The sequence below is a fragment of the Stenella coeruleoalba genome (genome assembly GCF_951394435.1).
Source record: "Stenella coeruleoalba genome assembly, chromosome: 1".
Taxonomy (NCBI): Eukaryota; Metazoa; Chordata; class Mammalia; order Artiodactyla; family Delphinidae; genus Stenella; species Stenella coeruleoalba.
In genome coordinates, this window is record NC_137169.1 from 4,624,704 (window position 1) to 4,652,443 (window position 27,740).

General features: G+C 54.9%; 2 protein-coding genes across 3 annotated transcripts; one reads left to right on the top strand and one right to left on the bottom strand.

Moving 5' to 3' along the window:
* Nucleotides 1-474: 474 nt before the first annotated feature.
* Nucleotides 475-12,935, bottom strand: KLHL21 (kelch like family member 21). 2 transcript variants are annotated; one of them, XR_013831728.1, is made up of 5 exons: nt 11,812-12,935; nt 8,933-9,338; nt 5,516-5,588; nt 1,720-3,516; nt 475-1,680 (listed from the first exon to the last, which is right to left on the bottom strand). XR_013831728.1 is itself a non-coding variant. In XM_079946463.1 (4 exons), exons 1-4 carry the CDS (start codon nt 12,830-12,832, stop codon nt 3,223-3,225), a joined length of 1,794 nt encoding a protein of 597 aa, XP_079802589.1. In that variant the 5' UTR covers nt 12,833-12,935; the 3' UTR covers nt 475-3,222. The 2 variants fall into 2 exon arrangements, 1 of the variants encoding a protein (XP_079802589.1); XM_079946463.1 differs by having other exon boundaries at nt 475-3,516.
* A 6,252-nt stretch (nt 12,936-19,187) lies between these two features.
* PHF13 (PHD finger protein 13) lies at nt 19,188-27,236 on the top strand. Its single transcript, XM_079915786.1, has 4 exons — nt 19,188-19,666; nt 22,058-22,159; nt 23,571-24,105; nt 24,531-27,236. Exons 1-4 carry the CDS (start codon nt 19,628-19,630, stop codon nt 24,755-24,757), a joined length of 903 nt encoding a protein of 300 aa, XP_079771912.1. The 5' UTR covers nt 19,188-19,627; the 3' UTR covers nt 24,758-27,236.
* Nucleotides 27,237-27,740: the final 504 nt, after the last annotated feature.

A 27,740-nucleotide genomic window follows, 5' to 3' on the forward strand; every position in this document is an offset into this window, starting at 1 on the left:
CAGATCTGGTAAGGTGACCAAGGTAAACCATGGCCTCCCGATGCCCCCTTCCCGGCACTGGCCACTTCCTCGGGTTCTGTGGGCTCGCAGATGTGAGGAATGTTCTGCACTTCACGACCTCTTCCGGGAGGGACGCTGCTCTATTTTAAGGGTTCAGCCCCTCCTGCCAGGTCCAAGAGACGGGGATCTCATCACCTTTTAGCACCACACCTTCAGGAGGTGGGGGGGGGAGCAAGGTATTGGGCACAGTGCCCAGGGGTGGAGTCTGAGGAGGTTGAAGCAGCTTTTGGGCAGGTGAGCCATGGCCTCAGCCACCCACGTTTCTCCCACCTCCCACCTCCGGCCTCCTCTTTCCACTACCTCATGCCTTGTAATGACTGAGACAAGAAAGGGCCTCAAAGGGTTTGCCCCCAAAGCCATTTAGCGTGAGCCCTGGACGCTCTGAACCCCGCCCCTTTCCCCATTAGTTAAGGGACATCAAGGACACTCCTCAATACTACTTTGCCTCCCTTGCCCCACGCGCTTGGCCTCAGCCCAAAGGTTCCAAGACCCGGCAGCAGCAGGACAGAGGCAATGACACCAAATATATAGGAAGTATTTTTATTTCAAAAAGTGTACTGAAGGCATCCTAAAACCTTAAAGAGGATCCTGGACACGTAAGCCTACCGAACGGACAAATAAATACACAAATCTGCCCCACGCTCTGGGGCTGGCACTGGATGTCGGACGCTGGAGGGAGACTGTCCTAGTCCAGAAGAGTCTCTGAGGTCATATAAATATAGAATACTTTATAGCAGTAGGTCAGCATTAAATACAAGTCACTGAACTTTCATAACTCGTCTCATAGGCTGAAAAAGTTGTGTACATCTGACGTGTAGAGACAGTCCCTCCCAGGCTGGCCCAGGCCGTCAGTGCACAGACCCGTGTGCGTGATGGGAACCCGTGCCTACAGGAGCGGGCAGGGCAGGGAAGGGAGGAGACGTTTCTCAAGGGTCATCCCCAATCCCGGACCCCCAGCAGGAGCCTGCTGTTGCCCAGGCTGCTGCGTCCCCTTCCCGTCTTTGGTCTTTTAACCCAAAGACCGGGTCTGGGGGGCGGGGACCTGGGTAGTTCTAGAGTGAACATCACTGGCCCCCTGCCCCCCCAAACCATCATCTGAGCAGCCGCCAGAGAGTGGGGTGGTCGGTCACACAGTGAAGTACCAAAAATGCAGGAAAGACCAGACAAAGGCCCGGGCCCAGGCACCGGCCCTCACTGCTGACCAGAAGTGCTGCGGCGGGTGACAAAGGCTGGTTTCTATGAGAACATGAGCGTCTGCAGCCCCCCGGTCCCAGCAAAAGCCTGCCCCCCACTGCCTGCCCTGCCTTCTGGGGCTGCCAGGGCCCTTTACAGAGCCAGCCCCAGGAAAGGCACCAGGAGGGAGTCTCCCGTGAGATCGAGCTCCCCCCACCCCTGCCCATGACCTGCCACAGAAGTGGTCACCACATCTCTCTGCGTGGCCTGTCACACCCACTGGGCAGGGCACAGTCTGACACCGAGCTTGGTGACTGGCATATAATCGGGGCTCCATCAGTCCTGTGCAGCCCTGCCTTGTCGTCCCCCTACCACGGACAGGAGACAAGCCATCACGCCTGGGCAGCACCTGGCTGCAGGGAACCCGAGTCGGCCACCCCGTGGAGCCTGGCGCCTCTGCGTGGGCTCAGCTCGCCAGGCAGGCACCTGGGCTAGAAAAAAGGTCTCAGTAACCCCTGGGAAGTGAAGGACGAGGGACGCAGGAGGGAAGGCAGGGGCCCGCCCGACAGCCCCAAGGCTTCTGGCCAACAAAAGGGCTTTAAGTGCCACTTGTGAAGCGATGGTGAGAAAACTTCTTTTTTTCTTGTTAAGAACACATTGTTGAACATTTACCTAACGAGGAAAACGTAACCGCCCTCCCCTCTGGAAGGAGGACAAATTCAAGCAAAGGCTACTTTGGAAACCATGAGAGTACAAGACCACCAATCCACCGTTCGCACTCCTCAGAAAACCAGGGACGTGACACCAGCTACAGGGGTTCCCAGGAGCTGCTTCTGCCACCGTCCTGGAGAAGCCTGGGCTTCTGAGGGGCTTAAGGCACCCTCCCACCCTGCAGAAAGCTTCGGCAATGGGACGGGGAGAGGTTAAAGATCAAACCAACCGGACCCCGTTTCTAGCTGCCTGCCCCCCTTCTAAGGAAGGGCCAACTGTGTTTGAAAGCTTGTGACCACCTGCTGAGGCTGCCCCACCCCGGGCTTCCTTGAGAAGCAACAGGATCCTCCGCTCACAGGCCGCAGGGGCAAGGGCGCCTGCAGCTGTCTGCCTGGCTGGGCTTCAGCGACAAAGTCCCAGGGCCTCCCAGTGAGGAGCTATGACCTTGCACTTTCGTCCTCTGCCGAACTGGCCTGGGACGAAGGGCCCGGAGGCCCCCAAGCCAGGTGGGGCTACACCAACTGGTGGGTGTGTGGACAGGGACCCCCAGCACCTGCGTCGGCCCAGGTCCACTGGAGACAGAAACTCAGCAGGTCTCTCTGGGCCCCCTTCAAGGCCACACGCCAGTCCATTCCCACTGCCCTGTGCCCCTAGGTCTGAGCTCACCTCCAGGAGGCGTACCCACAAGGGGTGTTTTGGTGCAAGACCCCAGCAGGGCCGAGGAGCTGGTCAGGCAGACCCCCTGCATCTGGGGAGCTGGCTCGCTGGGTGTCCAGCACTGGCCATGGAGGGTGGGACCCCACTGCAGCCGTTGTCTGCCTGATTCTCGATGCTCTGGGACAGCAGGGCCTGCAGGGAGGCCACTCTCACACTCTCCTGGAAGGACCCCTGCCCCTCCACTCATACCCAGAAGTGGCCCTCCTCTCCCAAGGGGGGAGCAAGTAGGCACAGGTGGTGGCTGCAGGAGGTGCACGTGCCTTCATTGGTGAGGTGGGCCTGCAGCGGGGGTGACTTACTGGAACCAGAGACGTGGTGGCGGAGGCAGCTCTTCCTGGACCAAGGGAGCGGCATTCACAACGGGCCTTGGCCCCAGCAGCTGTGACTCGCACGCACGGAGACTCTCCAGCTGTCAGATCCTGAGGCTCGCTCGCTCGCTCGCTCGCTCGGCAGCCCCTGAGCCCACGCTCCAGCCAACCTGTCCCGGTGCACGAAGGATGGGGGTGCTACCCCGAGGTGCTGGGTTACCTGCACCAAGGCCCTCCCCGGGCCGGGCCGGGGCTAGTGCAGCTCGGCGGGGTTCTGTGGCGGCCGGGGCCGGCCCACACCCATGTCACTGCTGCCACTGTCCAGCTCAAAGCCACGGCCCCCCAAGGGCGTCTGGGGCATGAACTGTCGGAAAATGCTGACGCTGCCGTGCCAGAAAGTGGGCTCTGGGAGCCGTCCCACCACGCTCCACGCCCGGGTCTCTGGGTCGTAGGCCTCCACCACGTCGGAGAGTTCAAAGGTATTGTCGTAGCCCCCAGAGACGTAGAGCTTCCCTCCAAGGACGGCCAGGCTGCCCCCTACATGCACCTGTGGGCCAAGGGGGGCGGTGAGTGGAGGCTGGCAGTCAGGGCAGGGGCGAGCCCCAGAGCGCCTCTCCATGGGGAAGGTGCCTGGGGGCCTTGGGAGGGGCAGCCTTGGCACTTCCTACACCCCAGCTAGGACATAGGGGCTCCATGCCCAGGGGTCACATGCCACAGCGGGTCCCTATGGTGGTCAAGGGGCCATGGAGGCACTCTCCCCGTGAGCAGCATCAGCCCTGCAAAGCAGGCATGACTGTCTCCCCATCTCCTCCCACCGCAATTACTGATTTGTTTATTTATGGCTGCGATGGGTTGCTGCACACGGGCTTTCTCTAGTTGCAGCGAGCGGGGGCTACTCTTCCTTGCGGTGCGCCGGCTTCTCATTGCGGTGGCTTCTCTCATTGCGGAGCACAGGCTCTAGGCCTGCGGGCTTCGGTAGTTGTGGCACGCGGGCTCAATAGTTGTGGCTCGCGGGCTCTAGAGCGCAGGCTCAGTAGTTGTGGCGCACGGCCTTAGTTGTTCCACGGCATGTGGGATCTTCCCGGACCAGGGATCGAACCCGTTTCCCCTGCCAATGCAGGCGGATTCTTAACCACTGCGCCAGCAGGGAAGCCCTGTTCTCCCCCATCTTACAGATGGGAAAACTGAGCCTCATACAGCCGACAGCAGCAGAGCTGGGACTTGATCCAAAGTCTGAGCTTTGAACCACGAGGCTGGACTATCCCATCTTGCCCAAGACCTGCTATAATGAGTACGTGTAGCTCACTATGGGGAAAACCAAAGTTATATTTCCTAACTGTAAAGATGTTATTTATTTAAAAATATATATAAATATTTTTTGGCGGCTGTGCTGCGTGGCTTGTGGGATCTTAGTCCCCTGACTAGGAATTGAATCTGGGCCCTCGGCAGTGAAAGTGAGGAGTCCTAACCACTGGACTGACAGGGAATTCCCCTAAAGATGTTAAATAAGCTGTAGAGGTATCAGGAGAGCAGGTTTGGAAATTTTTTTTTTTTTTGGTCACGCTGCACGGCTTGCTTGCAGGATCTTAGTTCCCCGACCAGAGATCAAACCCATGCCCCCTGCGGTGGATGTGCTAACCACTGGACCGCCAGAGAACTCCCAGGTTTGGAAATTTTAAGGAAGACAGAAAATAAAGATATAGGCAGGGGCTTCCCTGGTGGCGCAGTGGTTGAGAGTCTGCCTGCCGATGCAGGGGACACGGGTTTGTGCCCCGGTCCGGGAAGATCCCACATGCCGCGGAGCGGCTGGGCCCGTGAGCCGTGGCCGCTGAGCCTGCACGTCCGGAGCCTGTGCTCCGCAATGGGAGAGGCCACAACAGTGAGAGGCCCGCGTACTGCAAAAAAAAAATAAAAGATATAGGCGGGTGTAGATGTGTATCTGAGACTAAGGAGATTGCTCGTGTAGCCAAAAGCCACCCAGCCTTCCCGGCTCTATCACACTGTGAAACTCAGCACCCTCTTCTCAATAAGCAAAGAGAGGTGAGACCCCACTAGGCAGCAAAAGTGTGGGTACACAGCAGGTGCTCAACAAGTGGACTCCCAAGGTCAATCCCCAAAGACCTCCTTGTCCGACCTCACCCCTCTGTTGCCCCCTTGTTCACTCTTCTCCAGCCACACCAGGCTGAGGGCTTGTTCCATGAACACACCAGGCATGCTCTACCCCAGGGCCTTTGCACTTGCTGTCCCTCTGTGGAACACTTCCCCAGCGTGCTCTCTGGCTCGTGGCAGGTACTCAATGAACACTGGTCCGAATGGATGAACTCACTAAGCTGTGTGACCGTGGCATCTTATTTAAGGTCTCTGTTTCAGTGACCCTCGAGTACAAGTCGAGGACAACGGCAGCCCTCTGTGCATGAAGGTAACACCAGGAAAGGGCCCAACACAGGGCCCTGCCCACCAGGACTGCATCCCAAACTTACGTTGACACTTTGGTTGGAAACCAGAACCAGCTTGTGCTCCCACTGCTGGCGTGTCTGCAAACTTACCTGATTCATCGATGGGATCTTATCCCATTCGTTCTTGGTGGGGTTATATACGTCCACCTCAGCAGAGTCGTCCCTGGGGAGTGGAGGGGGGAAGGAGGAGGAAGAACGGGTCAGAGTGACTAGGCAGCGCCTGAGTGTGAAGGGCTGGAGAGGAGGGTCCTCCGGGCCCATTTCCTTTGGGGACCTCTGTGATGCTATTTGGCAGCCCACCGGCCAGTGGGACCCTATCCCTGGTTCGCAGGGGCTGACTTCACCTATCTGGCCTGGGCTCTGAGGCCGGAACCCAGCCACACTCCACAAACCCAAAGATCGTGCTCTCGGGTGCTACAACGCTTCCCCGCAGCCCAGCACCAACACAGCTGCCCCTCCCCTTCGCTGCGGTCACCCAGCCTGGCCTCAGATCTTGAACTGGTAGTGGCCCTTCCCGCCAGTCTCCACTCACCCTTCCTCAGCTCACTTGGGCCACCTCTCAGGACAGCCTTCCATGGCTGACCAGTCTAGGCCAGGCCTCCCGGCCCACTGCACAGCCCCCGTGCCCTGGACCACTGCTCGGCCACTGCCCTCCCACCGCTGTCAGTCCCTCGATCCCACCCCATTCACTGCTGCATCCTAAGTGCCCGGCAGGGTGACCAGAGTCCCAGGAATAAGGACACCAGCACTGCCCTCCCCTTTGGGCTCAGGCTCCTTCAATCCTGTCTGACAGGCTCCTGATACCTGCAATACAAGGCTCAAAGGCATAGCCTCGAAAAACAGACACTACCCCCCAAATAGGAGTATTGACGGTAACGACGGTCACAGGTCAGGGATCAGCAGAAAGGCCAGAGAGTAAATACTTCAGGGCTTGCCAAGCAGACAGTCTCTGTAGCAGGTCCCCAGCGCTGCAGCTGAGAACAAATGCAGCCACAGTCGTATAAACAAAGGGGTTGGCTGCATTCCCATAAAACCTTATTTATGGACACAAATTTGAATTTCACATAACTTTTCACACGTCACGAAGTATTACTCACAAAGTATTACTCACTTTGATTTTTTCCTCCAGCCACAGAATGTAAAAACCACCCTTAGTTTGTGGCACATAAGATGATGATAATTGATATGGGAACCCGCTGGGCTGCCCCCCGACCCCTGCAGAGACACAGGAGCTGCAGCCAGAAGGTGCCAGGCTGGACAACGCTCTCGGCTTCTGCCTCTGTGGGCGCTGGGACAGCCCAGCCCGGGAGCCACGGTAAGTGGGGACTGAGGCGGAGCACTGCTGGAGGCGCGGGCGGGGGCCACTGGTCACTGCTCAGAGCCCAGGGCAGCAGCAGCCCACAGGCTGCGGCCTCCACGCAGCGTGGACCCTTCCTGTGGACCGGAGCTACCCCGACAGGTGGCATTCTGAGCAGTGAGATGCGGCTGAGGCACCGAAGTGCGTGGACACAGCGCAGGAACGCTCGAGCACACGAGACCCTGGCCCCTGGCCTCGCCCACACTCTCAGGTGAGGCCAGGCCCGCACTACTCAACAGGCTGCCCTTCTAGACCAGTCACCCTCTTGGCCGGTTTGGCGGTGGCAGTGTGCAGTGAGCAGAGTTGAGCCCACCTCCCGGGCCCCCCATGGCTCAGGCGACCCTGTACCAAGGCTAACAGAGGACCTGGGGGGGCACCCTAATGCTCACACGTGGGGCAGTTTAGCAGCTGACCAGTGACCCCGACCAGGAGGAGGCAGGCACAGGGGCCTTCCCTCCGAAGACCGGTCCTTGGGCACCTCTCGTTCTAGGACCACGGCGGACGGGGTTGGGGATGAGGGGAGGACAGTCTCAAAGTTGCGCAGCCTGGAACTGCCACGAGGGGCTGAAGCCAAGGTTCTGGCACCCTCACGAGTTGTATTTATAGCCATCTCCACCCCCATCTTTGAAGACATGACTTGGGGGAGGGAGAGCTGGGCGAAGGGTCAGATGATGTTTTGTAACAGGACCGGGAGCTGGCTGGGATTCTGGGGCTTTCTCAGAGCAGATCTTCACTTCCTAGGATACGGGGAGGCCTGGCCCCTTGGCCACCTGCGTGACAAGCAACACCACCTCAGTTCCAGATGTGTTCTCCCCGAAAGCCTGGGAAGGCGCCTGGAGTCTGGGGAGGGGCAGCTCAGACAGTGAGGGGGTGTGGGCCGAGCAGCACAGTGTCCCTGTCCCCAGAGGCTCCCAATTCAAAGTCGCAGGCAGAAAGGGGACAGAGGGGATGGCCGTTCACAGCTTACCCTTTCCTTCTGATCTCGTACCTTCAGGCAGGCTCTAGGCCAGGGAGGGGAGCGGCAGGTACACACACCTGCAGCACGCATATACGTGCACATGTACGCAGAAGCTGTGAGCAGTGGCTGGGAGCTCCTAGTTGCTTGGACGCCTACTGGCCCATCAGGAGGGGGCATGTCGCTGTGCCAAGTCATCAAGACTCACAGATGCATGGTGACCCACCGGCTGCCCAGCTCCGCTGCAGGCTGCCGAGGCCACAGCCTGGCCCAGGGAGGCTGTGATGTGGTGACGGTACACGGGACCTGCGCTGGATGTCCTTGGTCCTAACCCTGTGCCACCACGTAAAGCCTGTGGTTGTGAGCAAGTCCCTTACCCCTCTAAGTCTCTGTTTTGCCACCTGTGAAATGGGGATGACAGTGGTGCCCATCTCAGCAGACAGTCATGGGGATCAGCTGTGAAAATGCCCATGAAACAGGCAACCGGAGCTCGGACCCCAACACACTAACTACTGTCATCGTTCCCACAGGCAGCTCTGGGCCTGGTCAGTATCAGGCTCCTCCCTGGTCCTGGGTGGCTGCGGGATCTTTGGAGAACAGCATTCTTTCAGCAAGACTCACCAGCCCTCCCTGTGCCAGGCCAGGCGGGAAGGGATAGACAGAACGTGCGGAAACGCACTGAACACACAAGTGCTGCTTTCCGCAGAGGGGGCAGGGCTGATCCCTCCGCCTGGCACCAGCCCGCTGGTGAGCAAAGGGTCCCTCTATCAAGGCCACCCCACCCCAAAGACTCAAGTGTCCAGAAAGCTCTCCTCTGGTCTTTTTAAGATGCAAAGTCCCTCTCAGGTAGGACAGGTGGTTCCTTTTAGTAAAGGCCACATGAGACCAACAAGGGCTTTTAGTGGGACCCAGCAAGCAAAGTCCAACCAAAGAGACACAACTGATTTAGCTTCTATGAATCTCAAAAAGTTCTCTGCGAGGACCTAGCTCCATCCCACTTGGGATCCTCAGAGGCCACAGAAACCATTCTAAAGAATGGGGGCAGAACAAAGGCGCCAGGTCAGAAAGACCCAGCCCCAGAGCCCAGTGTGGCCTCAGTTTCCTCATCTGTGAAATGGGGAGAGCAGTAAAGATGAGCTTAGCATAGGACCTGGTAAAAAAGATCACGCAGTGGCCTTGGCCCCTAGGGACTCACCTGATGAAGTACATGAGTCCATTCAGAGTCACTGTCTTGGGGGCAAAGGACCAGGGTGGGAGCTGGCCGCAGTCCACCAGCGACCATAGGTCCATGTCTGGGTTGTAGCACTGCATCACCATGGTCTCTTTGCCGGCCAGGGAGCCGATGGCGTAGAGCCGGCCTCGGCAGGCCGTGGTGGAACAATTGTCCATGGGGTAGGTCATGGGCTGCAAGGCCTCCCAGGAGTCAGTGGTGTGGTCGTAGCGCTCCGTGCTGTCTGCGGCCACCACGTACAGCAGCCCATCCAGCACGGAGGAGCTGTGGTACTCCCGGGCCTTCAGCATGGGCGCCACCTCCGTCCACTCGTTCACGCTCGAGTTGTACCTCCACACGCAGTCGTAGAGCCGGGAGCCATCGGACCCGCCTGCCGGGGCAGACAACGTGCAGATGGTCAGCCCACACTGACTCAGGGTGATTCACCCGCCCGCGACTCCCTGAATTTCTCAGAGGGGGAAAGACAACCCTCTCATCTTGGGGGAGGGATAACCCTCACCTGCCTCCAGGTAAACACACATCCTCTCTCACCAAGGCCGGGCCAGGGGCCCCGGCAATGCGTAGGCTGACCGCTGCCCAGGAGGATGGCCGTGAAATCACCACCAGGGCTTCCCTGGTGGCGCAGGGGTTGAGAGTCCGCCTGCCGATGCAGGGGACGCGGGTTCGTGCCCCGGTCTGGGAAGATCCCACGTGCCGCGGAGCGGCTGGGCCCGTGAGCCATGGCCGCTGAGCCTGCGCGTCCGGAGCCTGTGCTCCGCAACGGGAGAGGCCACAACGGTGAGAGGCCCGCATGCCGCAAAAAACAAACAAACAAAAAACACCACCAAATCTCTGCGGGCCAAGCCAAGGCTCAGGGGCCGCAATTCTAAGTAAACAGCAATCTCAGTCTGGACTCCCCACACAAGCAGTCAAACACCTCAGCTGACTGGGGCATCAGGCCGTAGAGTCCACGCTCCTGGGGAGCCACAAAGCATGTGGGTGGGGGGCCCAGGGTCTTGTCCACCAAATTCTAGGCTTCCCGGGCGGCCCCTAACCAGGGCTGTGCCAGGATGAGTTGAGCGGAAATCTACAGAAACCTAACACAGAAAGTGATGCTACGCGGACTTCCCTGGCGGTCCAGCGGTTAAGACTCCGCACTTCCACTGCAGGGGGCCCAGGTTCAATCCCTGGTTGGGAACTAAGACCCTGCATGGTGAGGCCAAGAAAAAAAAGAAAGTGATGCTATGAGTGGACTTCTGGGGTTGTATTTCTTGATTTATATGCAAGTTACTGACACGTTTTGTTTGGAAAAAACTCATCGAGCTGTACAAGTATGATGTACACTTTTCCGTCTATATTTCAAAAAAAAGGCTTAAAACCAACCAAACAAACAAAGTCCAGTGGTACTGGCTATAGCCACAAATTAAACCAGGTTCACCTAAGACATTAGAATTCCCACAGTATGAAGGGACCCCAAGAAGCCTGGGGGTTGCATTCCTCTATTGCCCCAAGGCTGGGGCCACAGGGCAGAGCAGAGCCGGCCTGACATTCTATCCGGCTCATAGCCCTGAGCTTTTAGAGGGAGAAGGCAGGGTTCTTGTAAAGTCCTCTCTGCCTCCTTCCTTCTAAAGGAGAACTGTATCAAAGGCAGCTGAAGCCTTCTTCCTTCCAAAGGAGAACCGTGTCAAAGGCAGCTGAAGTCGCTTTCTCATCCCCCCCGCGCCGTGAAATTCCCTAGAGGCAGCTGTAGGGACCCACTCAGCCACCTGTCTAAACCCAAAGGATTAGCTGCTCAGCTGAGACATTTATGGAAAGGTGTGCAAAGTTGGGGCGAGTCTCACCAGTTCTGGGAATTCACCGGCCAGACTTCTGTGGTGGGGGAGTGGGAATGGTGGTCCCCAAACAACACAGGGCCAACCTCAGGTTGGAAAGGGACTGATTCCCGCAGAGGCTGGACCTGGAGCTGCAGGCCAAGGAAGCTGTGGCCACAGGGCCGAGCCGGTGCTTAGGCCGGGATGCGCCCCACTTGTCAGCTCAGAGCCGGCTTTCTCCGGACCGTGCCAGGCTGGACACAGAGCTGTGATGGCATAGCCGGGGCCTCCCAGCCTGATCCAGCCCTCTGCTGGCCCCAAGTGCAGGCCTGGTCGGTTCTTTCCTTATATAGCCGTCACACAGACCGCCCCTCCTCACCCCACTCAAGGAGGTAGACTCATGTTTGAACTGGGATTTAACTTTAACGAAAAATGTGGGAGATGCCCAGGACGAGGGCGGGCTGGGACACGCCCAGCATGACTCGGCAGTGTTTTGGGGTTTGAGCCAAGTCACTGGAAGAAAGCCTCTTAGCATGTGACTCTGTTTACAGTCGCTGGGCAGGGAGCAGCCTAAACACCACGTGACCCAAGCGCAGGGCCTAGGTCCAAGCCCCCGTGGGGGGTGGGGGGGAGAATGGATGTATCACAGGGCGTCAGTCCCTGGCCCGTCCCCAGATTCCTTAGGGAGAAAAAGAAAGCACTCATTGTGCAGGGTGACTGCCCCAGTATCTTGCAACCTAATGGGGGCATCACCCGGGCAAGGAGGAGGCTGCCCAGGCAGGTCCTGCGTGCTGGGAAGAGACCCACGAACAGCTACTTGTCCCACTCACACAAGGGGTTCTTCTTCTAGATCTTAAGTATCAACCCTAGAAACGTACGTGCGTGCCAGCCTGGGGGAGAAGGAGGGGGAAGGGAAGTGGCCACTTGCACCCAGGGGCGGTCCCGGCATTCCAGGTATTGCAGGTTCTCCTGCAGGTGGATGTATTCCCCCAGCGGGGCGGGGGTCCAGGCGGCCCAGGGTCCTCCTGACCAGCCCCCAGCCCACTCACTCACCCGTCACGTAGATGTCGTTGCCCAGCGCCACGATGCTGTAGCCCCCGCCCAGGTGGTCGGGGAACTCGGCCAAGTAGCGCCACTGGCCCGTCTGTGGATTGTAGCAGTCGACGGTGACCAGCTCGTCGCAGTCCTGGTCGCAACCGCCCACCAGCACGAGGATCTCCGCGAGGCCGGTTGAGGGGCGCGGGCGCATCCGGGGACAGGGCCCGCGGTCGTGGCGGTCGTAACGCGCTGCCTGGAAGTCGCGCGCCTCGCGCAGTAGGCGCAGGCAGGGCGGGCAGCGGGCCACCAGCGGCTCGGCCTCGACGTGCGCCAGCAGGTAGAAGCGGCGCACGAAAGGCAGGCGCACGGCCTCGAGCAGCTGCGGCCAGTGCGCGGCGCGCCGCGGCGGGTCGGCGCGCACCCAGCGCAGCGCCAGCTGGTAGGCGGCCTCCTCCTTGGGCACGCACAGCCCGTCGTCGCGCAGGTAGCGCAGCAGCCGCGCCAGGGGCAGCCGCTCCAGCTGCTCGGCGCCCAGCTCGCCCACGTGGCGCAGGATGAAGCGCTGCGCCGCGCTCGCCAGCCCCGCGCAGCTGAAGGCCTCGGCGAAGTCCTGCATGTCCAGGCAGTTGGTCAGGTCGAGCTGCTGCTGTAGGAAGGCGCCGCACGCCTCCTTCACGGCCGGGAACTGCAGCAGGTCGGCGGCGCGCAGCAGCGGCTCGGCGTTGTCGCCGCTCACCGCCACGCGGCCCGTGTAGCTGAAGTCGAGCAGCAGCTGCAGCATGTCGGGCGGCACGCCATGCAGGCGCACCCGCTCGGCGCGGCTCTCGCGCAGCTGCCCGGCGAACATGGCGCGGAAGTAGGGGCTGGCGGCCGCCAGCACGGCGCGGTGCGCCGGGAAGTCGCGCCCTCCCGCTGCCTCCAGGGTCACGTCCAGGAACTTGCGCTCGGCGCGGAGCTGGCTCAGGCCGCGCAGCAGGCTTAGCGCGTGCGCAGGGTCCGAGAAGGGTAGCACGGCTAGGGGCGCCGGCCGCTCCATGGCGCCTTGGCTGGGGGCGCGGGGCCGCTGCGCGCGCGCGCTACTCGGAAAATCCGCCGCCAGGGCCAGCGGGAGAGACACTAGGAGCTGGTAGCCCCGGCTATAAATAGGGCCGGGCGCCTCGGCCTCCGGGGGGGCGGGGGCCGGGCGGGGGCGGGGCGTCACCGGCACCGCCCACTTAACCCCTCCGGGCCCGGCGCCGCCGCCCGTCCTGCCACCCGGCTGAGCTCGCTGACTCGCCTCCCCTCGCGTGCTCCCGCCCCCGCGCTCCAGGCTGAGTCACCGCCGCCCGCGCCCGTTCCCTCTCTCCGCCCTTCCGGGGCTTCCTGCAGCCTCCCGCCGACGCCCGAGACGGGGACACCGGGTGACAAGGGTCCTCTCCGAGGGGCGGCCCTGCCGTGCGCTGGGATCGGGGGCCTCCAGGGCCTGCCCACCACCTACTCGGGCCCGGCTGCTGAACAAAACCCGGTGGTGGCGGAGGAAGCCACCCCTTTCGCGCCAGACTTCCCAACTGCTCCCGGGCGACTCGGTACAATGGCTTTTTTTTTTTTTTTTGAATTCCACTAGTTCCAAGGGTTGCTAGTTAACCCTATCTCGGGACAGGTTTCAAACGACAGAATTTCTTTCTTTTCTTTTTTCTTTTTTTTTTTTTTTTTACAATTCAGGAACAGAGCAGGAACAATTATAAGTTTTTTAGGTGACTTTTTTTCTTGGCGCATCCGTAAGGGACACGGGGCCAGATGCCAGGAATCTGCTCCACTGTGTTCCTGCAGGAGTTTCAAACTTGACTAACGCGGTCGTTAACTTTCGTCAGCGCAGAAGGCGCAATTTTAGTTTCCGAGTCATAGAGACTCTTTCAGGCTCCTGAGCTACCCTCTGAAGGGGTCATCCTGGCCTCCTCGCCCTTCCTCTCCTGGAAATGGAAGTGGGAAAGGCAGAAATCAGGGTAGGAAAAATCCATGAGAATTCGTAAGAATATACTGTTAAGCTGAACAAAAAGCTGAAGCATCAGAAAATAATTCCAGGGAAAAAATAGTTTTTCCTATTCCATGAGAGGGGCACTAGGTACCTGGGGGTCAGGGCCCTCAGCTCAAGGTCAGACAGGGGACTGCCTTAAAAACCAGGGGATGTGGCTGTTCAGAGATGTCACAGTCAGGTGTGGGGTGACCGTGAAGAAAGAAATCTTCCTTACTTTGGTTCCAATAGATACAATGCCAGGACTGTGTTTTCACTGAAACCATATGAAAAAGTTCCCTCACTTGAAAGCCATTTTTTTCTTTAGTTTAATGTATGTTTTGCTCAGTTTTAGAAAAGACCCTTAAATGTATTGTTTGTAATGATAAAAATAAAGTTATATCTAACTGTCTAAAAAAAAAAAAAGAAAGAAAGAAAAGACCTTTATTCCGCTTCTTGTGTTGCAGATGAAACCTGAGTTTCTGTTATTGGATAGCAACCCCCATGCCCTGTGGGCTTGGCAAAGACATTCCAGACAGCAGCCTCATTCTGCCCACGTGTGTCCCAGGGCAGGCCAGGCGCACCAGGAGTTGCTGTCATTTCTTGGTTCCAGCTCAGTTGGCACAGCCTTTGGAGAAGACATCTTGGTTTTATTCCATCTCTGACATGCAAACTGTAGGCTTTCTCTTCTACTTGTGAATCTCCCATCATCTTGCCGTGAAAAGGTATCTACTCTAAATGTCAGTATGGGAAGCACAGGCCTAAGTCAGAAAGCATTCAGGTACCCAGGCGGGCTGCCTGTTGCCCATAGATGGACTGTTCACACAGCTATTAACGGCAGCAGCAGCATTCCTGGGCCCAGGAGCCCGGCCAATAAGCTTACTTGCTCAGGCTTTGTGACAAGAAAGTCTAAGTAGCCAGGAAGTGGGATGTTTGTAGGGAAAAGTACTACAGTCCCTCTGGGTCAGAACTCATCCACCTGGTATAAATCAAATCTTTTAAATGTTTCTGTAGTTAAGAACCGAGTCCAGTTTTATGTATTCCTAACAACAGGGGGTTATTTAACTCATGTTTCAGCCTTACTCTGAAGAATAATGATGCAATATTGATTGAAATGGAAAGATGTTCATGTTATAATGTCCAGCAAACAATCTGATTACCCACAGTATGACCCCATTTGTTAATTAATTTATTTTTATTTTGGCCACGCGGTGCATGCAGGATCTTAGCATGCGGGATCTTAGTTTCCTGACCGGGGATCAAACCCGTGCCCCATTTGTTATATGTGTTCGTATGCCTACCAAAAAACTGTGAAGGTAACATTTTCTCTAGGTGGCTAGGTTTGTTTTGTTGTTTTTTCTTGCCTGCATTTTCTGTCTTTCTGTACTAAACATATATACCCTGTGTATTAAAGAAATACTAAAAGTTCAAAATAAAAAGTTCAGTTCTTGAGGAAAAAAAGTATATTATTAATAGCCCAGACCTAACAGATTATTTGAAGCCATGTGTATATATCTAAGTCAATAAAGGAATGTGGTTAGAAAAGAAAGGAACAGATTTAGACTTATCAGCTGTGTTTGGAATTTTGAATAACCTGCTAACCCAAGCATGCTATTTAGTTCCCCCTTTTTTTTTTTTGCTCATTAATCTCATGTGTTCAAAATGGGAATGTGCGAAATTCATTCACTGCGGTATGACAATGTGATGGATACAGTCAGCAAACTGTATTAACTAAGGGGATTTAAACTTCTCAAATATCATCCAACACCCTGGCATGGTGGAAACACCATTGTTTGGTGAGGAAGGTGTTAACTCTGGCCAACAAGCAATAGTTTGTGAGAAAATGGATTTAAAGACTAAACTTGAGCCATGAGAGTTTTAGAAGTGTACCTCTTCTAAAATCATGAAAATGGTCTTTGTCTAAGTAACTTTATGATAATGTAATACAACGTGAATTAACAAATAATGGTACTGTTTCATTAAAAAAATGAAAACTACTTAATTTTGATATTTGAATTCTGATTTTAGGCAGACAGGACAAGAGGTAACTGAGATAATTTTAAAAGCTGCTGTTACATCCTTTTTCCTTTCTTTGAGAGCATATAGGAACACATACCATAGCATTTATAGAGTCAAAAAGAGATTGCATCTTTTTCATGTTACACACTGATTTTTTCTGATTCTGGGCTGCCTAAGGTGTGGTTTGTAATGCGCTTACCACATATAAACTTCTTCCTTTAAGGAATGTTACAGTATTCTCTATTAAGAGCATTATTATATGTAAATGATATACTGCAAGTAAACACATTTAAATAGTTTGGCGCATAGGGTTAGCTATTAATCTTTATATTTTACCTGTATAAACCATAACACGAGAAATTCATTTGACTCTTCTATGCACAGGTAATTTTCCTCACTATATGAAAAGTTGACAATACTTAGTTTAGAAATTTATTAATGATTTAAAATTATTCACACATATATTCTTTTTTTTGTTATTTTTTATTAAAAAATTTTTTTTATTCACACATATGTATATTCATACAGCAGTCAAGGTACTAAAAATTAAAAACAATACAGTTTTGAGGAATTTTCACTTATTTTCCTCTCCTGGAAATGGGAGTGAGAAAGGCAGAAACCTGAAGATAGGAAAAATCCGTAAGAATATCCTATTAAGCCGAACAAAAAGCTGAAGCACTAAAAAATAATCTTAGGAGAAGTAAACCTTTGGTTATGTTTATAACTACACTCGAGCACAGGGAATTAAAACGGAGGCAGAAGGCATTCCTGAATTTTCCCCAAGTGACTGCAGTGTAGCTGGTGAGATTTAGGAAGGTGAAACTATATTTGGTAACCCAATTAAAAGAACTACATTCTCAAGCTACTTACTGGGAAACCATTCTTAGTATTTTGAAACTTGTCATAACCTGTGCTAATGTTGGCTTTTGTCTTCCTCTTTCCTGAGTAACTATAATCATCTGACAGTTAGCATTCAGCAGCAGGTGTTTTTTGTTTTTTGCTTTTTAAAGCAGAAAACAAGGATCTGGCTACTGTGGCTAATGCTCTTGCATTGGTCTTGGGATTCTAGATTTGCCCCCTGGAGCCCAGAGTGGTACAGTATACCTGAGAAATAAACTAAATATGTTGAAGAAACCTAAGCCTGTCATACAGAGAAAACTAGCTTTATTATCCCCACAGCTACACATTATGCTGTTGAATTTGGGTCAATTATTGGTGTTACAGTCCTTTCTCAGGCTAGGGAAGGGATGATAGATATTAACATCTAAACCAAAGGGCCAAATTTCTAAGGGAAATCAAAGGAAGGAGAGACAAAGGGCTTCCTCCGTGAAGTTTTCTATTTCACCTGAGTGGCAGGCAGGGAGACAAGCAGAGTACACCGGGTGTATTGGTCGCCTCTGTGTACTAAGAACTTATTCAAGAGATAACTATTGGATACCTATTCTGAGCAAGAGTTATCACTGTCACATGACAGAATCCAAGTTTGGTATTTTCTTAGTGTGACTGAGTGGTCCAATATAGGTCCCTGAATTCTAGGCTCTTTTGTCATCAAGCCCATTATGACTATGAACAAGTTCTTTATTTCAGTTTCTTAATTGGGTGGGTGGGTGGGGGAATTTAATGTTTACTACATGCAAAATTATACCAGAGGGAATAACGATCAATTTAAAAAAATTCCTCTTTATTCATTTGGACTTTGCCTCCAATAATTATTGTTTTTTTTGGTATTTACACCTTTAAACTACCAATAGGATAATGTCCTTCTTGGCCCTTTCGGTATTCAGGCGAAACAAGCTGCCCTGGGTGAGTCTGACCCTGGGCAGCATTGGCCTACCTCAGGACATTTGCTCTGGCCTCACCGATCAGATAACATCCCAAATCTGGCAAAAGCATCTGAATGTGACAAGTCTGCAAGAAGATGTTAATGATGTTTCCACAGGCTAAATCCAATGTCTGTTTTTATCTTACCAGCTTTGTAAAGCACCTCAATTTGCTGTCACCTCTGGGGAGCCCTCCAATCTTTGAAGATCTTGCTAAAATAATATTTTGAAAAAAGTGGCAACAGTCATAAAAGTAAACTACTACTTATTGAGGCAAGTTACACATTTTATAGCTAAGGTAACTGAGGCTTAGAGAAGTATTTCTAAGATAAGTCAGTCTCGTAACCACTAAGTGTTTCCATCAGAATTATCTTAACCGCAGAAATAGCAAGAGCCAACCAATGTAGCACTCACTACCTCTGAAAGAATCTCATCTTTTAGGGGTTCTTCCGGTCATCGCTCTGATGTATATGCAGATGAGTCACTTTTCTGATTTGAATTTAAAATTTTATGTCACTCCTCTTTAACAGTTTCTTTGTCTTCGAAGCTACCAAATATGTGATTGAATCATTTGCATTTTGTATACAGAATTTTTTTTCCTTTCAAATGGTTATTAAAAATAATTTAAGTACGTGAGGCCTCCTCATGGGAAGTTTATCAGAGCAGTTAATTTTCAACTAAGTGTTCAGAGTCAATCAACCTTCAACATATAAAGTTGTAAAATACTCTGCGGCGCAGCATTTCAACACTGCCAACTCCTCAATTAAATATCAGTAAACAAAGTCAATGTCAACACCAAATATCTCTATCAGGTTTTCGCCTCACCCACTGTTGTAATCCTGTGAGGAATATATTCAGGAAATAATTCAAGGCAAAGTGAGAAAACAGGAGTGGTCTCAAGGTCAGGCGAAGAGGGGAAAAACGTATTTAAAGCAAACATCTTCTCAAACACCAGCCACACTGGTGTAGTTTTTAAAAATGCGGTGGTAACCCGACACCTCGCAGTGTTTCCTACTGGGGAGACTAGGGCGGTCCCACCCCGCCTGGTCTCGGACCGCCGTCCCGGACCCCCAGGGCAAGGAGGAGCCGGCCAGAAAAGCCACAGCCGCGAAAACAAGTTCGCTCCGCCCGGTCCAGGGCGCGGGGATTCAGCCGTGGGGCGGCTGCGACGTCAGCGCCCAGCGCCCCGGCATGGGCCGTGGGGACCCCAGCCCCACAAAGGTGCACAGACCTCAAATCCCGAAGGCGAAAGAGGAGGCGCCAGCCGCCGCCTCCCGTCGCTACCAAGGCCGTCAGCCCCTCCCCCATTCGCCGGGGCGACCCCTGACCTCCCCCGCCCCCGCGGAGACCGAGGCGCTACCGCTCGCGCCGCCCCTCCCCCATCGCCGAGCCGGCCCGAGCCCCCGCACCTCCCCCGCTCCGGAGGTCTCAGGTCCCGGAGCCACCGCCTCCGTAGACCGGGCAGCCGCCGCGGGGCTCCCTGGGGGTTGGAGTCCTCGAGGGGACCTTTGTGCGCCTCAGCCGCGGAACGGGGGACTACGACTCCCACAATGCCCTGCTCCCACTCCCGCGCCACGCCCCCTCACCGTCGGTTTCACGTCACCCCAGACTACATTTCCCGACAGCCCTCGCGGCTCTCCCGCCCTCCCTCCGGAGACACGAGCCGAACTGGGCGTCAGGTCGGGGAGCCGGTCGGGTTCCCGCTCGCCGCCGCCGCCGCCGCCGCCGCCGCCCCCTCCGCAGCGACTCTCCCGCCTCTCCAGTCGCGCTGGTCGCGGGAGCTGCATCGACAACTCTGCTCGGCTGTGGAGCCGCCGGCCCGAGAGTACAGTGCCCGGGACGCGACACACCGAGCCCCTCATCATCTCCAGTCGGGGCGACCCCTCCCGGGTCCGCCCTCGCCCTACGCGGCCGCCGGAGCCCCCGGCCCCGAGCGGCCCCGCGGCCCGGCGCCCGCAGCTCGGCCCCAGCACTCCCGCTGTCGCCGCCCCCCACCCTGAACATGGACTCCGACTCCTGCGCCGCCGCTTTCCACCCGGAGGTGAGTGAGAGCTGCGTCCCGATAGCCCCTAACCGCCTCCACCCCGATCCTATGCTTCCGGAGCTGGACCCCCGCCGGCCGAGCGCCGCCCTCCCCTCCCCCAGCTATCCTTCGTCGCCCCCCGGGTGCCCAACCCCGCCCCCCACTCGGGCCCGCGCCCGGTCTTCCCCGCCCGCTCTCTCCTTGGTGTCCCTTCCGCGGGTGTCCGCGTCCTCCCGGCGCCGCTTCTCTCGGGTTGCCGCGATCACCCCTCCCGGCCTGGCGTAGCCCGGGGACCTGTCTGCGCCCCCGGCCCCTCCCCGCCGGCCTGGCTTACCCTTTCCCCGCCCCCGGGGAGTCAGTCCGAGCTGCCTCCGCCCCGCGCTTCCGCTTCTCGGAGGAATCCCCCACCCCCTCCCGGAGGGGCTCGCGGCCCCTTCGGACGGGGACTCCGTTCCTCGCGCCCCCGCCTTCTCCCCTAATCCCCCGGGCCCGGTGGCCCGCGCCCCGCCCCCTAATTCCCGCTCGGCCCCCGCCCCCTCCGGCTGGGGTGGGGGAGGCTCGTCTTTCGGGGTCCCCACCCCCGCGGCGGCCCGAGCCTTGCTCCCACCCCGGGCACGCTCGAGTCCCCCTCCGGGGCCCCCTCCCCCGAGCTTGACTCGCCCCGCCCCAGCTCTCCCTCTTTCCGGGGATCGGCCCTCGGTTCTCCCGGCCGACCCCCGCCCCGCCGCGGTCCCCTCCCCTTCCCCCTCCCGAGGCCCGCCGAGTCCGGGGTGCGGGTCTGGCCGCGGGCGGGTGGGGGAGGGGAGGCGGCGCCGGTCGGGCTCGCTCGCCGCGCTGCCGCCTCGGGGGCTCGCGGGGCCTGCCAGTACCGGAGCCCGAATCGTGCTCGGCTACTCGCGCCCCCTCCCCCGCGGGATGGGCCCCGCACTTTCCGGGGCCGAGTGTCGGCGGGGGGCGGCTTCCGCGGGAGGGCGGGGAGGGGGCCGCACCGCCATCTGCTTTTCCTACAGGCGGCGGGGCCAGGGCGGCGGGCGCGGTAAGGGGCGGCGCGGCTTCCCCGCCCCGGGCCCGAGGCCCCCGCCGCCTCCCACTCTGCGTCCGTCCCGGCTGCTGACCCACTTCTGCACGTTCCCCGCCGAAATAAAACTTCTCCCCGAGAGTTTGAGGGCCGCGGCCCTCCCACCCGGCCGGAGGGAGGGCGGTCAGTTCTTCCCGGGGAGGGGTTAGGCTCTCCCCCTCGCAGGAAGGGCTGGGCACCGCGCGGACTCCGGCGCTCCGCTGACCTGCGCGGCCCTCAGGGTCCGGGCGGCCGAGGGGTGGGGTCAGAAGCGGTTTGCTAGCACCGAGTTGAGAAAATCAAAAGAAGTGTAGCCTTTGGAAGGAGACCTGCGGGTGGCAGGCCTGGGCCGCGCAGTTTTCCGGGCGCGCTGGGCTGGGGCGGGTCCAGGAGCCCACCGCCTCGTTTCCTCCCCCACTTTCACTCTATCGTGGAGCGGGCCCTTAGGCTCTGGAGGTGTTAGCCGAGCTCCTAAGGATGGGCTTGGGGTGGGTGATGAAATGCTTGCAGAAAATCTAAGTGCGCTAGTCGAATGAACCTAAGTGAAACACAGTTGCTTTGCTTAGGAGCAAATAAGAGCTTTTTCATCTGGAGCTCCTCTCTTCCTCTGGAGGAAATCTGTTCTTGTCGAGGGCGTTTCTTGATTGAATGGGGATGGGACACACAGCCAAAAATTCTAGTATTTCATCTTTAGCGTGCAAATGGTAGTAGCAGGATTGTTTCTGGTTTATCCTCTGAGTTGGGGAATATTTATTTGGGTGCCTGGCCCCCGGATGTTGAAGCAGTGGAGGGACCATCCGGGGAAGTGTCTCGTCTGGAGGAGAGAGCCTGGTAGGAGGAAGGGGTCCTCACGCAGCCCTGGCTCGGTGCGGGGGGGGGGGGGTCAGGCGAGATTCAGGTCCAGGGTCCCAGGTCTGAGTTCTGAATGTTACGGAGTAGTTGACTTTTGAAGTCACTTAAAAGACTTTAGTTACAGCTGCAGCAGGAGCTTATTTTCAAAGTGGAAAATTTGTGGCAAAAAAGGCTCTTGATAGGCCTGTAGAAACTAACAGATAATGTCAAAAAAAGAGCCACATGACTGCTAAGAAATAGACTTTTGTGCAAGCTTTTATCTCCTAACCAGTTTCCCAGTGTTCTTGGCATAACATCATAATACCCCCCCTTTCAACTTCTGAACACAGTGTTATTTCTTGACCCAAACTTCCCTTATCTTGTTCTAGAGTGTCTGTAAATCTAGGGTGTATTTGTGACTGGCAGCTCCTAAAAGCCCCAGCTTGCCTAGTTTTGTTTCTGCGACCCCCCCCTGTACGTGTCTGCTTTCAAACGCCCTCCCTTTCCTCGCTTGTTAACAGGAGTACTCCCCCAGTTCCAAGAGGCGCAGGACCGTGGAGGATTTCAACAAGTTCTGCACCTTTGTCTTGGCCTACGCAGGCTACATCCCTTATCCAAAGGAGGTAATTTTCAGCACTTTTGACTTCTTGCCGGCAGCAAAACCAGAGTGTTTGACACGGTGGTGGCTCTGGAAGGGGTTCCCTGGGATGACTTGAGTCAATAGTCGGGCAGAACTCTATCTTACAAAGTTGGACCAGCCTGGGAAGTGGTGCAGGCTTGTCTCGAAACAGTTTGATAAACTTTCAAAGTTTGCTTACAAATAATGTTTTTGATATCTGCTTGCTCTTAACGGCCCATACTTATCAGGGGCTTCCTACGGCCAGGCGCTCATTTTTGGCCGTTACAGTGATACGCGGTGGGAGCTATTATTTATCTCCATTTTATTTTATTTGTTGTTTGTTTATTTTGGCTGCACTGCGCTGTGTGGCTTGCGGGATCATAGTTCCCCCGACCCAGGATCGAACCCGGGCCCCGGCAATGAAAGTGCCGAGTGCTAACCACTGGACCGCCAGGGAATTCTCTATGTATCTCCATTTTAAAGATGAGGACACTGGGGCACAGAGAGGGAACTCCTTATCCTGGGTCACAGGCTAATCGGTGGTGGAGCCTGGGGTTCAAGCTGATCAGATGGTCAGGCCCAGTCCACCCTGCCCTGCCTGGTGGGTGGCTTCCTGGTTGCTATGCACACCACATTGCAGAATCTTCAGGGACTCGTGGCCAAAATCCCATGTAAATGAAGGCATTTTTCTTTTCTTGCTGAGAAATGGGCAGAACTGTGGACCAGCGCTGCCATGGTGCGCAAACTTCAGGGGCTTCGTCATATTATGTAAGGCTGAAGAGAAAGGAATCCAGTATTTCTAGGAGGCCAGACCCAGCACTGGTTTATTGTTTCTGCCACCAGCTAGGTGGATAATGCTTGCATCGTGCCATGCAGAACGTTGCCACTATTTGCAAATAAAAGTGCTTGACTGATCTGAAGGAACCATAGAGTTGAACTCACTGCTTTGGGGCAGTAATTACCTACTTGGACTTTGCAATATTTTGAGACGTCAGAAAATCCTCACAATTATTTTACATTCACTTAATTTAAAACGTACATCCTTTGGGAGGACAGATTGAGGGGAGATTGTACAATCAGGAAAGATAAGAGTGTGAGGGCATCTTCAGCACTCCTTTCACAGATACGTATTGAGTATCAACTAAGTTCCTGACTCGGGCAGGGGGGAGGGTTGAGCAAGGGCTGGAGGGCCCTCTGTGGGTTCATGTTCTAGCTGGAAGGTCACACTAAAGAACTAATGACACTGTTCCTAAAGAATAATGCTGGTGAGAGCCGGGAAGCTCCAGCTTGTGCATCTCCCACGTTTGCAGCCCGACCTGGCCGGGGGCCCTGGGGAGCTCTGCTCTAGGCCAGCTCTTGGTGCTGGGGGCTGTTGGGATAATCAGAACCCGCCACCTTTGTCTCTGTCCTTTCAGGAACTCCCTTTGAGGAGCAGCCCCAGCCCTGCTAATAGCACTGCTGGTACCATTGACAGTGATGGCTGGGAGGCTGGTTTCAGTGACATCTCGTCCACCGTGCCCTTGCCAGTCTCTGACCGCTGCTTTGGCCACCTGCAGCCCACCCTCCTGCAGCGAGCCAAGCCCAGTAATTTCCTGCTGGACAGAAAGAAGACCGACAAGCTGAAGAAGAAGAAGAAGAGGAAGCGAAGGGACAGTGACGTGCCCGGGAAGGAGGGCTACATGGGGGGTTTGCTGCAGCTGGAAGCCGCCGACCCATATGCAGAGACCCCCACAAGCCCTACCCTGCAGGATATCCCCCAGGCCCCCGGCGACCCTTGTTCGGGCTGGGACTCCGACACTCCTTCCAGTGGGTCTTGTGCCACGGTGTCACCGGATCAGGTCAAAGAGATAAAAACTGAAGGCAAACGGACTATCGTCCGGCAGGGCAAGCAGGTGGTGTTCCGGGACGAGGACAGCACCGGCAACGATGAGGACATCATGGTGGATTCAGGTGAGTGGCCCCTGAAGGACGGCGTGCCACGGGCGGGTGGTCAGACGAGGGGATGGTAAGAGGGGTCTCAGCGCGGTCCCTTCCTTGGAGTGTGACAGTGGAGCGTGCCCTACCACCTCCAGGGGAAAAGGTGCAAGAAAGTGGATGCCGAGATATTTAGGAAGGGGTGATCGCAGCTGAGGACAGCTGAGATTCCAGAACAGACCTCGAAATGTAAAAATAACGCAGCTCGTAAGTAAACACCTCGCAGGTAATTCCTGGTGCCACGTGTTTCAGTGCGCTTTTTGTGCATTTGCTGCATTTTAAGAGGGAAGTATCGGTTTCACCGCAGCTCAGCTGCTCTGTCCTATTGGAGAGCGGCTTTCCTGACGGAGAGGGGTTGTGAGAAGTTTTCTCCCTCCTCTTATGTGGTTCTCTCCTTTCAGACGACGACTCCTGGGACCTCGTCACCTGCTTCTGCATGAAGCCATTTGCTGGCCGCCCCATGATAGAGTGTAATGAGTGCCATACCTGGATTCACCTGTCCTGTGCGAAAATCCGGAAGTCCAACGTTCCGGAAGTGTTTGTCTGCCAAAAGTGCCGGGACTCCAAGTTTGACATCCGCCGTTCCAACCGGTCCCGAATGGGCTCCCGGAAGCTGTTTCTGGACTGACTGCTGGAGAGCAAGCAGACTGTGGGCGAGGAATCGGAAGGGACGATGGGCCTGCTGGCCCTGGTCTTAGTTGAGCACAGAACTCTCAGCTCTGGTGCGGGCAGACCCCTGCCATTCAGGTGCCTAAGCGAAAGGACCAGCTGTCCAAGGTATAAACTGTACATAGCCAGTGACTGAATAAAATCCTCGTTGGCCAAAGCTGCTGCTAGAGCTGTGTTCTCTGCAGTGGAGGTGGACTACACACCCAAGCGCAGTGGGTTTGGTCCAGCTGAAGATGAGGGTACGTGGTAGTTGTGAATTCTTACTCTCATTGTTAACAAACTCCCGCCAATTGGAACAAGTGCTAGCTGTTACTCCTGCTTCCGCTGTGTTGGCGAGAGGAGATGTTCAGTTTCCCCGGCCTGTTTATGAACAGCCATACCTGTAAGCTTCTCGAGTGTAAGTCTTTTATCATAGGCGTCTGTACAGCAACCATCAAAGCTGCCCCTCCCTTAGTGGTCTGCCCTCTCCCCTGCCTTGGGCGCTGCCCGCTGGAGTCCTCTGGTCTCACCCTGAGAGGAGCCGGGGGGTGGGCTAGCTAGTGACCCCCAGGTTTCCTTCTGTTTGTTAAAAGGGACAGTATGCAGCTGCTTCTCTGTGGAAAGGGGGGTCGGTTCGGGGGGCGGTCAAGGTGGCCCGTGTTCATAACTCAGTTTCCTGTTTTGCACGATGTAAAAAAAACCTGTCTTTTTGCACGAAATAGCCAAAAGTATTGGTATACTTCTGCCTGGGTTCCCTTTCTCTCCAGTTGGCTTCTGAGGGCCTTGGGGGTGCCCAGCAAGCTGTTTTCAAGAGAGGGGGCACTCGGATTCTCTCCTTGTCTCTCTCCCTCACTTTTTTCTAGTAGCAGCATTAAAGGTTAGGCAGTCACTGGGGAACCATGTTCCTCTACGTAGAGGGGTAAGGGAAAATTGGGAGGAAGGCCTCTCCCACGCGTTTTTCTTAGTATGCCCCTCATACAGGCTGGCCTGTTGGTTGCATGGGGCAAGGTTAGGACTTCGAAGCCTTTCTTTTGGTTTGAAGTGGTGAGTGAGTGATATGGTAACATCAGTCTCCAGGAATGTACCACTGAACTGTGCAGAGTTCCTTAGGTCTAAACTAGGACCCTGGACTGGGGAGACCCCTGTGCAGGCCAGCTCTGGAGAAGCCTGGGAGTTTGGAGCCCCTGCAGGCCTTTGCTTGAGGGCAGTGTGGTCCGGGACACTGGTGGTTCTGGGGCTCGAGGGAGAGGGAGGGCTTCAGCTTTCTCTGAAGTTGACATTGCTCTTTAGCAGTTCAAATACTTGTTCTCAAAAATGTTTTTTTTGTTAAAAAAAAAAAAAAGTTTTTTTATAAATCGATCCGGTATGTTTTCATAAACATTGTTTCCTATAAAGCGTGAAAAGGGAAGGATGCCCAAGTCAGTCATATTTATTTACATCTAGATGGACTCTCAAAAAAAGGAAGTAGGAAAAAAAAAAAAGAAAAAAAAAAAAAGATGGACCCTCAGCCTCTCTGCTGGGGGCTTCTCCACGTGGTCCCCTTGTGCAGGGCCACCAGGTGAACTTGGTCCACATTCTCACACTGAAGCACCAGGGGGGTTGAACTGTAACTGGCTAATCAGAGCCTATATTTTGTCCTAGTATCTTTCATGGTTGACCAGCCAACTGCCTTTTTGTTTTATTTTTAATTCTGTTGCTTCTATTAACACAAAAATAGAGAGAGATAGTTTCTGAAACCCATTTTATTGTGTAGATCCCCAAGGGAGAAGTTCTGCTGTAGAGAAAAATAGTAAGAAGGTGGCTTAGAAACATCCTTCTCCTCAGACAACTGTCTGGCTCTGACTAGGGCAAACGTCCAGGAAAAGCTGGAGAGGAATTTGCCAAAGATCTGCCCCATGACATTGCCTGTCCCGTGTCTTCACCATGAGAGTAGCCAAAGTTTCAAAGTGTTTCTCTCTTTAAAGAAAAAAACAAAACTCCGCAAAGTTTTGAAAGTGTGTTTAAGAATAGGTGTGATTTTAGAGTGGAACTGCCAACCCTGGCAATTGCTGTATTGCTCTTAGAAGATTCAATTCCTGGTGACGCCTCTGGAAGGCATTTAATATTCATCTCCATTTCTGTTTCCTTCATTTCCTTTTTGTTCTTTTGACATGTTTACCCCTGTGGCTGGTGTCTAAGAAGTCAAGACACCTTGGTTTTTCTGTTAGAGTGAGCTGGGCAGCTGCAATCAGCATTATGCAAATTAGATACGGCCCATCTAGGGGCTCCTGGTTGGAGGCTAATGGAGTAGGGGGAGGGAAAGTTGTCACCCCAAAAGTAGGCCCCTCCCGTTGGCTTTGGCCAGGCCAGACACTTAACATCGTTTACATGGTTCTGCGTAATTATAAAGCTTATGTGTATAAAGCGAAGCTGTTTCTGTGAAACTGTATATTTTGTAAATAAATATATTGCTACTTTGAGGTTCATGTCTAGCTTCAGGTGTTTCTGTTGAAAGACTGTTCATCACCACCCCCAAACCATGATTAGTGAAGTGAAGACTTGGGAAGTCAGAGTCTGAGTTTGGTTTAGCAGGATTGAAAATGCTCACAGCCCTTAATATACTTTTCTAGTAAATTCTCCAGAAACAAACCGCAGTAGGAATGACAGGAATAGCTTTCACAGTTTCTTCATCCCATTGTGCATTAGCTTAAATCCCAGTGAGTGGTTACCCTGCATTGTAAAAGCTGCCGCCTCCTCAGGTTCTGCAAGCGGGATTAGCGTATCCCCCGCCCCCCGCCCCGGGTGCTCCTCCTGCCCTTTACATTTGGGGGTCCCAAGTGGCTGAGCCTGTTCTGTCAATCAGCTGTGTCTGCCTAACTGATATGGTGCCAGCTAGTGGTCAGCCAGTACTTCCTCCTGTGACGTTGCAGCTGCCAAAATGTGTGAATCAACACCTCTTAAAATCTTGAAAATAGTGGCCCAAG

Coding starts and splice junctions, on each gene's coding strand:
- KLHL21 (XM_079946463.1), bottom strand. CDS start 12,832: ATGGAGCGGCCGGCGCCCCTAGCCGTGCTACCCTTCTCGGACCCTGCG. Junction 9,339..11,811: donor CAACGACATCTACGTGACGG/GTGAGTGAGTGG, acceptor CTGCCCCGGCAG/GCGGGTCCGATGGCTCCCGG. Junction 3,517..5,515: donor AGATCCCATCGATGAATCAG/GTAAGTTTGCAG, acceptor CTTGGCCCACAG/GTGCATGTAGGGGGCAGCCT.
- PHF13 (XM_079915786.1), top strand. CDS start 19,628: ATGGACTCCGACTCCTGCGCCGCCGCTTTCCACCCGGAG. Junction 19,667..22,057: donor CCGCCGCTTTCCACCCGGAG/GTGAGTGAGAGC, acceptor GCTTGTTAACAG/GAGTACTCCCCCAGTTCCAA. Junction 24,106..24,530: donor GGACATCATGGTGGATTCAG/GTGAGTGGCCCC, acceptor CTCTCCTTTCAG/ACGACGACTCCTGGGACCTC.